The following is a 13,586-nucleotide window of genomic DNA, read 5'->3' on the forward strand; positions in this document are numbered from 1 at the left end:
GTGAATTAAATGTATTTGGTGAAGTAATTATTTCAGCTCACATTTAAAGCATCAGTTTTGGGATCTGTGCAACTGAGACTACACAGTAGGTGTGTATTAAATAATTTTATCTTGATGCTTGTTTTCTGAAAATGGGTAAGATGTTTCTTGATTTGCATAGATTTCAGGTTTCTTGTATAAATTTTAAGGGAGAAAAACACACTGAAGAATTAGTCCCTTATTGCTGTATTCTAGATTAAACCCATTTCTGCTTTCAGATGACTTAGTCTGACAGTGGGTTGCATGGTTTAATAATTCCTGCTAGTGTGAGCTGCCAGGATGCAGCAATTCCACTTCTGTGTATGTATCCAAAGAAAGTGAAAATACTAATTTGAAAAGATACATACACCCCTGTGTTCATTACAGTGTTATTTGTAATGGCCAGAATATGAAAATTACCTAAATGTCCATTGATGGGTGAATGGATAATGAAGATGTGAAGTGTACACACACACTCACACTCACACACGAATACTACTCAGCCATAAAAAACAAAATATTGCCATTTGCAATAACATAGATGGACCTTGAGGGTGTCATGCTAAATGAAATAAGTCAGAGAAAGACAAATATCATATGATTTCACTTATACATGGAATTTAAAAAACAAAACATTTGAACAAAACAAAACTCATAGAGAAGAAATTGATAGTTGCTCGAGGGGAAGTGTATTGGGGAGCTTGGTGAAATGGATGAAGGGGATCAAGAGGTACAAAATTCAAGTTATTTTTTTAAAAAGTCATGGTGACGTAATATACAGCATAGTGACTATAGTCTGTAGTGACTATAGACATTGTATGCAAATTTGGAAATTGTTAAAGTAAATCCTAAAAAGCTTTTGTCACTTGAGGAAGTTTTTTTTTTTTTTTTTCTGGTAGCTTTGTATGGTGACGGATGGTAACTAGACTTACTGTGGTGATCATTTCACAAATGTCAAATCATAGTCTATGTCAGTTATACTTCAGTGAAAATAAATAAAAAGTTCCTTACAATTATTAAACTATTTTTAATGAAAAATATATCAGACAAAAAATTCTTAAAACTACTTGTATTGCAAAGTAATTTCTTTAGTGAATATACTACTTAAATTCTAGAGGTGACATCTCTAAAAATAAAGCAATTTTCAATTATTAAAAGTATTTCATACCATTTGAAACCTGAACATTTTATTTGATAACACAACTAAAAATGATATGAAAGTTTAATATGTAGTATAATATAGGCATCTCAAAATTAAGGTTTGATGTTCCTAAGTCATACCCTAGTCCTTTTGACTTTTTGATGCGGATAACTATTTATTTGGGGGCTTCCCTGATGGCTCATCGGGTAAAGAATCCGCCTGCAATGCAGGAGGCACAGGAGTCTCGGGTTCGATCCCTGGGTCAGGAAGACCCCTTAGAGGAGGAAATGGCAATCCACTCCAGTATTCTTGCTTGGAAAACCTCATGGACAGAGGAGCCTGGCTATAGTCCATGGGCTCACAAAGAGTTGGACACAACTGAGGGACTAAACACACATTCATCTTTAAGTGAATAGATAATAATAAATAATGTTTAATATCCTGGAGGAGGGCATAGCAACCCACTCTGGTATTCTTGCCTGGAGAATCCCATGGACAGAGGAGCCTGCGGGTCTGTAATCCACGGGGTCACAGAGGGTCAGACACGACTGAGCTACTAAGCACAGCACAATGTTTTATTAACACTTACTCTGTGTAAGGCTCTATTCTAAGTATTTTAAGTTTAAAATGTGATTGGTACAATTTTTATGATATATTTCTGATTTATGATCCTGTCCCCAAAAAACTACTTAAGACTTTTTCTGGTATCTGTTAGTTGGCCCATATTTTTGAAATATGTTCGATTTTTTTTTTAAGACCAAACTTGAAATTCAGAAGGCTCTTGCAGAAGATTCTACTGTTTATGAATATGACAGTATTTATGATGAAATGCAGAAAAAGAAGGAAGAAAGTAACCCCAAGTTGCTTTTGGGAAAAGACCGAAAGGTTTGTAGCTGAAAATACACTTTCTTTGACTTTCACCTGCATTTTGTATCTTACTCTTATTTCACCATGAGAATGATCTGACAAAAAATTTTAGGTATATAAAATATAAAGAACCCCTAGTTCCAGATAGTGTAGATTTTTTAGAATCTAGGAAGCTGTATATAAAGTATCATAACCAGGAGCAAGAGAATTATCTAACAATTTTATAAATTTTGTTTTTTGCTTTAAAACTTTTTCAAATTATTTTTTGAAAGTCTTTGTATTGCTTCTCCTGTTCATGTTTTTGTTTTATAATTTTTTATTGCTTCCTAGCTGATAACTGAATCATCCATCTGTATCACGATCAGATTTTTAGTTTGATGAAAATGTAAAGGTGTGGAGATCGAATGAAATAAGTTCAAATTTTCTACCACTCTTACTCTTTCACAAAGCACAGATTGGTTTTTAAGGATCTTTACATCTTACAGTATCTAAAATAAAGTAGTGGTGTAAAATTATATTAAAGCTACTATTTTCAATAATTGTATTTCAACTAATGTGAAAAACTAGTTGGAAAGCTTTCCTGTTCACATATCTGAAGAAGTAAAAAAATACCATTTTGTAAAAAGGATGAGAAAAACAGTGGGAAAATTACCTATTTAGTTTGAGATTTTTTTTTTAATGGTGTTTTGAATAATTCTGTCTGTACTTAAATTTCTATTGAAATGAATTTTATTTTCAATCTTGCTAGTAAATTTAGATTGAATTTTGAGAAGTTGATCCTGTTAATTTGACTTTTTATCTTAATTCATGGTAACAATAGAATATTAACAATTCATTATCTTTGACTCTCTCCTAAATAATCTTATTTTTTCCCCAGCCCAAGTACATCCACAACTTACTGAAAGCAGTTGAAATTAGAAAAAAGGAACAAGAAAAAAGAATGGAAAAGAAAATACAGAGAGAACGAGAAATGGAAAAGGGAGAATTTGATGATAAAGAGGCATTCGTAACATCTGCTTATAAGAAAAAACTGCAAGAGAGAGCTGAAGAGGAAGAAAGGGAAAGAAGAGCTGCTGCACTTGAAGGTGAAATGAAAGAGGGAGAAGGGTAGAAGGAGATAGAAATAAGAGAGTTCTGCCCTGTGGTAGCCATTTGTTCTGTCACTGAACTTTTTGATTATAATGTTGTCATAATTTATGCATGTGAATACAGAGTACAAGGTATATGATGTTATATAGTATTATAAAATAGAAGATTTTAGGTAAAAACACAGTTGAACTCTTAGTAGCTGTTATTTCTGTTCAACTTTCTAATTATATCTCATTCTGTTGCTTAAAACTGTAATCTTCACAAGTCATTGCCTTAGAAAATGAATTCAAATGTAAAAACATCGATTACAAGGCATAACAGCACAGCATTTGTCAAAGGGAATATAAACTGAGATTTAATCCTAGTTATATTTTCCTGGGATGAGAAAACTAACATCACGCAAAGAACATTAACTAGGCATTTACAAAAAGAATAACATTAATTCAAGAAAGAACAAAGATGTGCAGAGGCCAAAAAATATCTTAATGCTTTACTGCTGTACTTTCTACTCATGGTCGTTTCTTATGGTCAAAGTAAAATATGTAATTATAAACAGCTTATTTGTCAAGTGCTTACCAGTTTTAAATGGATGAAAACCACATGTGTAAGACTTGGTCTCAGGATGTACTATGTGTTCATCTAGAGCACCACTCAGGATGAGATAGTAAATAAACAGGGCTACATTCCAGTAAAAATCTATTGATAAAAAAGGCAACAGGCCAGATTTGGCCTGCAGACTATATAGATCTTAAGACCAGTTTATACACTATGTTATATTCTCTGTGCCTGTAAAACTGAACTACGTTTTGCCTTGTTGAATATAAATATTCTCACTTTTGCTTTCATTCTCTTAGCACGTTTGGATGTAACGAAGCAGAGAGATCTCAGTGGATTTTATAGGCACCTATTAAATCAAGCAGTTGGTGAAGAGGAAGTACCTATATGCAGCTTTCGTGAAGCCAGGTGAGATGTGGCATATAGACTATTTAGAAGAAGGATACTGTCCTTAAGTTCTGATATGATCCCATGATCATTTAAACTTCCTGGAAGTAGAGGACTGTAGTATTGCATATTTTGTTGTTAGCCAAACCTGACCTAATTGAATGAATAACTAGAGATTTACAGCTTTTTAGTTCAAGATATTTTTATTATAGTAATTCTGTATGCATGTTCAGATAGTATATAAAAAGAGAAGTGTATCTTTTCATAAATAGGACCTAGCCTCTGTAAAACATAAAGATTCACATAATCGGGCTTAGAAATGCATTATCCAGTATGTAGCCACTAGTTTCATGTGGCTGTTTAAATTAAATCTAAAATTTTGGTTTCATCAGTCAACATTTCAAGTACTCCATTCTCACATTTGGCTAGTGGCTACAGTATTAGAAAGCACAGATATGGACATTACCATTTCTGTAGACTCTTTTTTTTCTGGCTATGCTATGCTGCTGGTGGAATCTTAATTCCGCACCAGGGTTGGAACCTGGGTCTCGGCAATGAAAGCACTGAGTCATAACCACTGGACTACCAGGGAATTCCTCATTTCTTTTGGCATTTCTATTAGTACTGGTCTAGAAAGTAAGAGAAGAATTTTTAATAAAATTATAAGATATTATGCATACTAAGTCGCTTCAGTCATGTCTGACTCTTTGCGACCCTTTGGACTGTAGCCCATTAGGCTCCTCTGTCCTGGGAGCCTGGCAGTGGGATTCTGTAGGCAAGAATACTGGAATGGGTTGCCATTCCCTTCTCCAGGGGATCTTCCTGACCCAGGAATTGAACCTGCATCTCTTATATCTCCTGTATTGGCAGGTGGGTTCTTTACCACTAGTGCCACCTGGGAAGCCCATAAGATACAGGAATAGTGAAATTATCATGCTATAAATATATGTATACCCACTTTGAAGGTAAAGTTTGTCCTAAATTTGTATCTAAGGAAAGCAGTTCCTTGAGAACCATAGTTGTTGCTTTGTTTGTGTGATGAATAAGTGATTACTGAGAATGAATGTGTGAGTAATGTAAATAAATTAACCATGCTGATCAGCTGGGAAAATGTAGGTGGTGTAAACAGTGTTAATGTAACTGATCATAATAGCTGGATGGATTTACATATTTCCATTTTGTTGTAATAGATGCTGAGGTGTATAGCAGGAGGCTGATGCCTTTTCAGTCATGAGAAGGATTATTTAGTGATATTTAGAATTAGATTTTGTCACCATTTTGTGGTGAAAAAAATTTATCTTTTTGCAGGACTATTTTAAGTATTTTTTAGAAAGAAAGAAAAATAAAAATCCAACAAAAAGCCACAACTTGAACTTCTTGTTGAAAACTAGTACTTATTCCAGGATATGCCTTTTCCTAACAATTTGTTGTCTGCTGCTGCTGCTAAGTTGGTTCAGTCGTGTCCGACTCTGACCGCATAGATGGCAGCCCACCAGGCTCCTCCATCCATGGGATTTTCCAGGCGAGAGTATTGGAGTGGGTTGCCATTGCTTTCTCCAATTTGTTATCTATGTTTGGCAAAAAGGAAGACCTTCCACAGACCCCCATCTGAAGGTTCTAGAAAACCTTCCACAGACCCCTACCTGAAGGTTCTAGTGGTCTATACAGAAGGGCTGATTTTTACTTTTTCATTTCTACCAATATTGAAAATAATCTGAATGATTAGAATATACTAATGATAGATGTTTACCAGGTAAATAGACATCAGTACCTTTTTGAATTTGGGATAATCAGAAAGTATATACAGTTGTAAGTGTATTGACTTAAGTACTGATAAAAAGTCTATGAATTTATTTATAGAATTTATTTACTATAATTAATAATGTGGCATTTTGTGTTACATTATTTTTCTTAAGGTCTGGGGTAAAGGAAGAGAAATCAAAAGGATATTCTGATGAAGTAAGTTCAGAGACCAGAATACCTCGTGAGAACTGCATTCGGCAAACTGGTGTGAAAGTAGAGGAAAACCCAGATGCAGACAGTGACTTTGATGCTAAGAGCAGTGAGAATGATGAAACAGAGGAAAAGAAAGGGAACTATAGAAGGGAAAAGGGCACGGAGACCGTAAAAAATGACTCCAAGCATCACAGGAATCCTACCCACTCACCGTCATCTAGTGAGGAAAGAGAACATGGCACCCAATGCCACACAAAAAATTCCAAGTCAGGAGGCCGTGAGAAAAGGGAAGAGCAACACCAAGAGAGACCAGCAAGGGAGCAGGACAGCTATCACACTGACCGTGATTCTCGAAAAGAAAAAAGGGATTCCCACAGGCACAGAGAGTCCAGTCACAGAGATTCACACTGGAAGAGGCATGAACAAGAAGAGAGACTGAGGGGAAGAGACGAGAGAGAAAGAAATGACAGAGAATGGAAACGGGAGAAATATCCCTCCAGAGAACAGGAAAGACACAGACAACGAAATAATTATGACCGACACAATGAGAAAGGATGCGAGAAGGAAGAGAAAAGCAAAGAAAAGGAAGAGCATGTGAAAGCAAGAAAAGAAAGATATGAAAACAGTGATAAATATAGAGATAGAGAAAAACGAGAAGTCAGTGTTGAATCTTCAGAAAGAAATCGAGACAGAAAGGAAAGCAGCCCAAATTCTAGGGCAAAGGATAGGTTTGTTAACCAGGAAAGAGCCAGTAAAATGAGAGACATGGAAAAGGACAAAGATAGAAACCCAGAAAAACCCTCTAGTTCTGAAGCGTCACTGGGAGCAAAACACAGAATCACAGAGGAATGCCAAGAGACAGGCAAAGAACAGAAGAGGCCACATGAGACAGTGAACAAGTTTGCAAAGCGGAGCAATGAAGAGACTGTAATGTCAGCAAGAGACAGATACTTGGCCCGGCAAATGGCAAGGATTAATGCAAAGACATATATTGAGAAAGAAGATGATTAATGACTGCCCCAGTAGAAAGACCTATGGAAGCACAGAAAATTACAACTCCTGAAACATGCTCTATAAAGGAGTGTGTTAAGAGTGGTTGGGAGGGTATTTTAAAATATATTTTCAAAATTCATTTTGGGTTTTGGTTAAGTCAGAAGTCAGTCCTTTTATCTTGAATGTTTAACTAAGTTAATATGTAATATTTACTTATCAGTACGACATTCTTGGTTATATTCAAGTAACCTAAAGAGACTGCTAAATCCTCATAGGTAATATGAGGAAAATTGGCTCTACTATGACCATTAAAAAATAATTTAAACAACTCTTCTATTGTTGATTTTGTTGCAGGGCTGTTTATTTTATAAATACTGTGTTTCAGATAAAAATAATATGGATTTGAATGGAGAATATCATTTTATGTCCTAAAATTTGTATTAAAGTATAAAATATAGATCACAGATCTTGTCTAAGCTTTTTAGCTCACAACATACCTCTCTTTTATAAAAATTATGATACATTTGTACCATTTAATTGCTTATTTAAAAGTGTCACATTTAAAATGTCATTCGTGTCATGCCATCATTCCTCTTTTGTGAAACCTTAGCAAGATATTAAATTGGTTATGTGTATAAATGAGTTTTAGCTAAGGGTGAAAAGATGGAGATACCCTAAATAAAAAAAAATTAGAACTGGGTAGCCTATTTATGAACATGTCTTGTTTAATATACTCTTAATATTACAGTGCCATATATAGAGGTTCTATACTAAGTCTTATCAGTGACAGTGACAAATACTGCAGAGGCATAGACTGAGTGTACACAGAGGGGTATAGTACAGTGTAAATGGAAAATTTCGGGTAAGATCATGGAAGACCGTGAATGATAGGCTAAAAGTCTTCAGCTTGGTGAAGAATTGAATTCCTTTGTTAGAGTTGTTATACTAGAGCACAGGGTAGCAGTTCTTGGTTAAATAATGATAATGAGTTATTTGGACCAATATAAATAAGGGATTCATTATATGTGTGGCTAGATATGTGTTCTTTTAAATAGTTGAGGTCTAAAATAATGGACTTAAATTGTATAAGTTGGTAAACAACTGTTCTGTGATTCACTCTCTTAATTTTCCTCCTCCCTCCACTTGTTTACTCTTGTTCTAGTACTGTTTATTTTGGCTTCTGTGGATGATGATTTTTTTTAAATATTTCTTTAATTGATTTTTAAGGTGTTAATTTTTGCTATACAGCAAAGTGACTCAGTTGTATATACATTCTTTTTTGTATTCTTTTCCATTATGAGTTATCCCAGAAGATTGGTTGTAGTTCCCTGTGCTGTACAATAGGACCTTGCTCTTTATCCGTTCTAAATGTAAAAATTTGCATCTACTAACCCAAACTCTCAGTCTGTTCCTTTCCCTTCCCCCTACCCCTTGGAAACCAGAATCTGTTCTCTATGTCTGTGAACCTGTTGCTGTTTTGTAGATAGGTTCATTTGTGCTGTATTTTAGATTCCACATGTAGGTGTATCATATGGTATTTGTCTTTCCCATGTTGTCTCAAATGCCATTGTTCTTTTTCATGGCTGAGTAGTATTCCATTGTGTAAACGTACCACATCTTTATCCATTCATCTATCAATGGACATTTAGGTTGTATCCATGTCTTGGATATTGTCTGGCTATTGTGAATAGTGTTGCTATGAACATAGGAGTGCATATATCTTTTGGGGTTGTAGTTTTGTTCAGATATATGCTCAGGAGTGAGATTGCTGGATCATATGGTAATTCTATTTTTAGTTTTCTGAGGAACCTCTGTGCTGTTTTTCATAGTGGCTGCAGCTATTTACATTCCCACCAGCACTGTAGGAGGATTCCGTTTTTTCCACACACTCTCCAGCATTTGTTATTTGTAGACTTTTTAACGGTCACCATTCTGATTGGTATGAAATGATACCTCATTGTAGCTTTGATTTGCATTTCTCTCATAATTAGTGATGCTGAGAACCTTTTCATGTGCCTGTGACCATCTGTATGTCTTGTTTGGAAAACTGTCTAGCTTTTCTGCCCATTTTTCGATTGGGTTGTATGAGCTATTTATGTATTTGGACATTAAACCCTTGTCAGTTGCATTGTTTTCAAATATTTTCTCCCATTCCATAGGTTGTCTTTTCACTTTATGGTTTTCTTTGCTATGCAAAAGTTTCTAAGTCTGATTAATTCCTATTTGTTTTTCTTTCTATTGCCTTGGGAGACTGACCTAAGAAAACATTGGTATGATTTATGTCAGAGAATGTTTAGCCTATGCTCTCTTCTAGGAGTTTTATATAGATGATGTTTTTAAAGATAGACATGCAAATAATGGGCTTCCCTGTGGTTCAGCTGGTAAAGAATCCATCTGCAATGTGGGAGACCTGGATTCGATCCCTGGGTTGGGGAGATTCCCTGGAGAACGGAATGGCTACCCACTCCAGTATTCTGGCCTGGAGAATTCCATGGACTGTATAGTCCACGGGGTCTCAGAGTCAGATACCACTGAGCAACTTTGACTTTCATGCAAATAATCTTTGGCCTGCAATCAGAAAACCTAGGTATAAGGCCTGTTCTGGAACTTTCCAGCTGTGTGAACCTGGGCAAATCAGTTAATCACTCTGTGCCTCATGCTCCTTATCTACAAAACTGGGGAAATGACATCTATCACATAGATCTGATGATCAAGTGACATGATACTTGTGAAAATACTAGTTGCCTCAGTCGTGTCCAATTCTTTGCGACTCCATGACTTTAGCACACCAGATTCCTCTGTCCACAGAATTCTCCAGGCAAAAATACTGTAGTGGGTTGCCATTTCCTTTTCCAGGGAATCTTCCCAACCCAGGGATTGAACCCGGGTCTCCTGCATTGTGGGTAGATTCTTTACCATCTGAGCCATCAGGGAAACCTGATACCTGTGAAAGTACATTATAAACTGAAGCTCTACACAGATTATAATACATTTTGCTTTACTGAAATTTAATATTTCTAGTTCTAGGTACTTTTGATGCTAAGTATTTGCAGATCACATGCAGTGATATTTTGGGGGATGTTTTGACAATACACAGTTAAGATTTTTCTTTTAACCTTGAGTTTTTTTAAGGAATTTTTGTTTCATTCTGTTTTTTCTTCTTTTTAATGGGACAGTCTATTCATAATGATGTTAAGAGTTACTACAGTAGTAGTTAACAACAAAAGGCATTTACTGATATCTTAAAATATAATTTGAAATATCTATGACTAAATTGCATAAATGAGTACATGGGCATTTTATGCATCTTAAAGAGGGGACTCTTTATTTTGTATAAATAGAACAGGTTTAATTCTGTCACTGAAGTTTAAATGTTTCATAAAAAGATAACATTGGACAATTTCATATAAACACAGTTGACAGAGGTGAATAGTAGAAAATATTTATTCTTAGCTATAAATAATGTGGAAGAAGAAACTAAAGATGAGGAAAATGAAGTACCATTTCTATAATTCAGTTAACTGTATATAGTCCAGAATTTGAAGCACCCCATTGATACTTTTGGGGCTTCCCTCATAGCTCAGTTGGTAAAGAATCTACCTGCAATGCAGGAGACCGGGGTTTGATCCCTGGGTTAGGAAGATCCCCTGGAGGAAGACATGGCAACCTACTCCAGTATTCTTTCCAGGAGAATTCCCAAGGACAGAGGAGCCTGGCAGGCTACAGTCCATGGCTTTGCAAGAGTCGGACACAACTTAGCGACTAAATCACTACCATTGATAACGTTCAACACAAAGTATCCTGAAAAAAATTTTTTTTTGTAAATCAGATCATATTTAAATGCTACTGGAGAAATAACTGCCAATTCTTATTTTACATAAATCCCTAATTTTATCCTTTAAACTTTGCATTTTTCATGTATCAAGTTTTAAGATAACGTATACTTCTAATATTAGAGTTGAGTAAGAATCAAGTAGCTTTTTTAAAAAATTAGCAAATATTCTTGTTTATGGAAATGTAGGTATTTGGGGCTTCCCTGGTGGCTCAGATGGTAAAGAATCCACCTGCATTGCAGGAAACCTGGGTTCATTCCTTGGGTTGGGAAGATCCCTTGGAGAGGGGAACAGCTACCCACTCCAGTATTCTGGCCTGGAGAATCTCATGGGCAGAGGAGCCTGGCAGGCTTCAGTCCATGGGAATGCAAAAAGTTGGACACAACTGACGTACTGACACTTTCATTCATTCCTTCATTTTCAACATTTCTCTGAGATTTTTTTTTGATGTATGTCACCTTCACTTCAGGCATTTTAAGCCTAAAGATGGGCTAGCTCCTCTTTCCTAAATATTTGTTGTTTGAACTGTCAGTGTTTACAATTTGTTAGATTATCTACTACAATTGTAGTCTTCAGTTGTAGAACTGAAGGACTGAAATCACCTATTCTCTCTCCTAAATGTTAAGGTTCTTAGTTTAGCAGACATAAAACTTTTTTCTGATGACATGCTCCACCAGTGCACACTGGTTCCAAAGTAGATTTGGCCAGGGAAGATAATCTCTTTTTGATAAGGAAATAAAAACTTGATTGGTGGTAGAGCAGTTTGGTATGGATATTATGAGGTGGTGTTAAGAGAAATACAAGCTTAAATTTCAATTGAAATATATTGTGAATCTTTACAAAATTTGTTTTGATACACCTAATGTAGAAACAGTACTGAATGGATTCCAACTATATGTTACACAAGCAAAGGCATACTTAAGATTCCATCTTTTCCACTGTAGTAAATGCCTATTAAAAAATTGAGAGGAGTATTATGTCATTCTAGGAGAGGAAATATTTATTTAGAAATTTCTAGATGCCAGGAAGAGTAGAGAAAGTAAGTAGGTTTGTTTCTGCCCTCTAATATAGTTATTTGAATTTTAAAACTTTGTTCCATCATTGACATTTAGAGACAGTTAACCAATGAGGGGGAAAGGTGATACTATAAAAATAACAAAAGATCTAGAGCTTTTGAAATAGCCCTTCCATGGAACTAAACAAGACACATTTTAATATATATCATTGACTTATCTGTGATATTGAAGAAAAAAATTCAGAATGTTTCACCAGGAAAGCTTTCTACAGTATAGGGATATTCCTTAATTTTTTTTTCAATATTTGGATTTATAAATTTCAGTCTCCAGCATACTTTGCAAGCACTTTCTAAATTCACCTTCCTAATTTAGAGCCTTTTGTGTAACTCTCCTTGTGATTTTAAGTAAGAGGTGAGCTCCATGATGACTGAAGTATACAACTTCCTATTTTGCGTAGAACTGTTTTGTTTTCATTGCTTTATGGTGATGACAGGTTGTAATAGTCTCTTTGAGGGATCTACTGCTCTTCCCAACTATCTCCGACCAAAAAAATGGAGAAAATGCCTTCTGAATACTGCCTTGTTTTAATGACATCTTAAGCACCAGGTGTTGATTTATGAGCCAAAAGACATGCTACAAAAGCAACCAGGCATGGATTGTACCATTGGATAGCTAATGATTGTCTTAAGATGCATAAGAACACCACAGTTAAGCCACTGCATTCCATGGTTTTAAGCTTTGCTTTGATGGTGACCTCCAAATCAACTGTACAACAGATAGAACATACCAGGTCAGTCTTTCCTACTTTTCAGAGAGAACATAGTTCTAATTCTAGGAGAATAATCTCCCTTTTTAAGGAGATTTGGGGTGGATAAGTTAAATGGAACTTCGTACTTAAAAGTTTGGTATTGGTGGCACCAAATTAACAAGCTGCATAAAAAGGATGGTGAGAGAGTGACTGACCTCACTTTGAGATTCATTATTTGATTTTTCATTATATGATTTTGGAGCTAATACATTGACTGGGTGGGTTTGTAGGGGTCTTTGCTTCCATCTCCAGATGGGGCAGCCAGGGCAGTAAATTTAGGTTACAAGTCATGCATTCCATACAACAAATGGAATAAGTTTTAAATGGGTTTCAAGTTTTTTGGCATGGAGATAAATTGTTTGGACTCCATTACATATCAACATATAGGAACAATCTCAGTCAACTGAATTGGCCTCCATTCTTTTGTTGTGCCTTGTCTGTTCCTTATTTCTGACTAGTAAATCACAGAAAAGAAATTAACTTCAGCACTTTACAATTCATTCCATTTTTATTTTTTGCTTTTATGTAAATGCTACATTAAATGTAAAAGGTCTTTAAAAGATTAAAGTTGGTCTACCAACTAAGTTTTCCTTAAAAAAGTGAAATTCAGAGTAGTATTGATAAATAGGAATCAAGTAAATGCAGACTATATTGAAGAGAGATTTTGGATTTTTTTAAAGTCTAGTGACATTTGAAAATTTTCAAAACACCTGTATAACACCTGGCTTGACAAAACTCTTTGTTTGAAAAAGTCCTGTTTAAAAAATGGTATCTTTGGAAAATGCATAAGCGTGTGTGAGAGGGGGAGAATCCATATAAAGCAAGTTCTTAAAATTTGCAAAGCTATTTACCACCAAATACACTGCCACTTATATCACCTCTCTCAGCACCCTAGAAAGCAGAGAGAATGGACATAAGGTAGC

General features: G+C 35.4%; 1 protein-coding gene across 2 annotated transcripts in view; it reads left to right on the forward strand.

Annotated features, from left to right (window-relative positions):
• The window catches only part of NSRP1 (nuclear speckle splicing regulatory protein 1), a 41,513-nt gene extending 33,941 nt beyond the window's left edge, over positions 1–7,572 (forward strand). For both annotated transcript variants that reach the window (XM_068977743.1, XM_068977744.1), the window contains 4 exons: positions 1,916–2,044; positions 2,904–3,111; positions 3,970–4,078; positions 5,974–7,572. In XM_068977743.1, coding sequence (XP_068833844.1) covers positions 1,916–2,044; positions 2,904–3,111; positions 3,970–4,078; positions 5,974–7,024 — 1,497 coding nt within the window. In that variant the 3' untranslated portion in view covers positions 7,025–7,572. The remainder of the gene's footprint in view (positions 1–1,915; positions 2,045–2,903; positions 3,112–3,969; positions 4,079–5,973) is intronic.
• The last annotated feature ends 6,014 nt before the right edge of the window (positions 7,573–13,586 follow it).

The sequence above is a fragment of the Capricornis sumatraensis genome, chromosome 8 (assembly GCF_032405125.1).
Source record: "Capricornis sumatraensis isolate serow.1 chromosome 8, serow.2, whole genome shotgun sequence".
In the NCBI taxonomy this organism is placed as follows: Eukaryota; Metazoa; Chordata; class Mammalia; order Artiodactyla; family Bovidae; genus Capricornis; species Capricornis sumatraensis.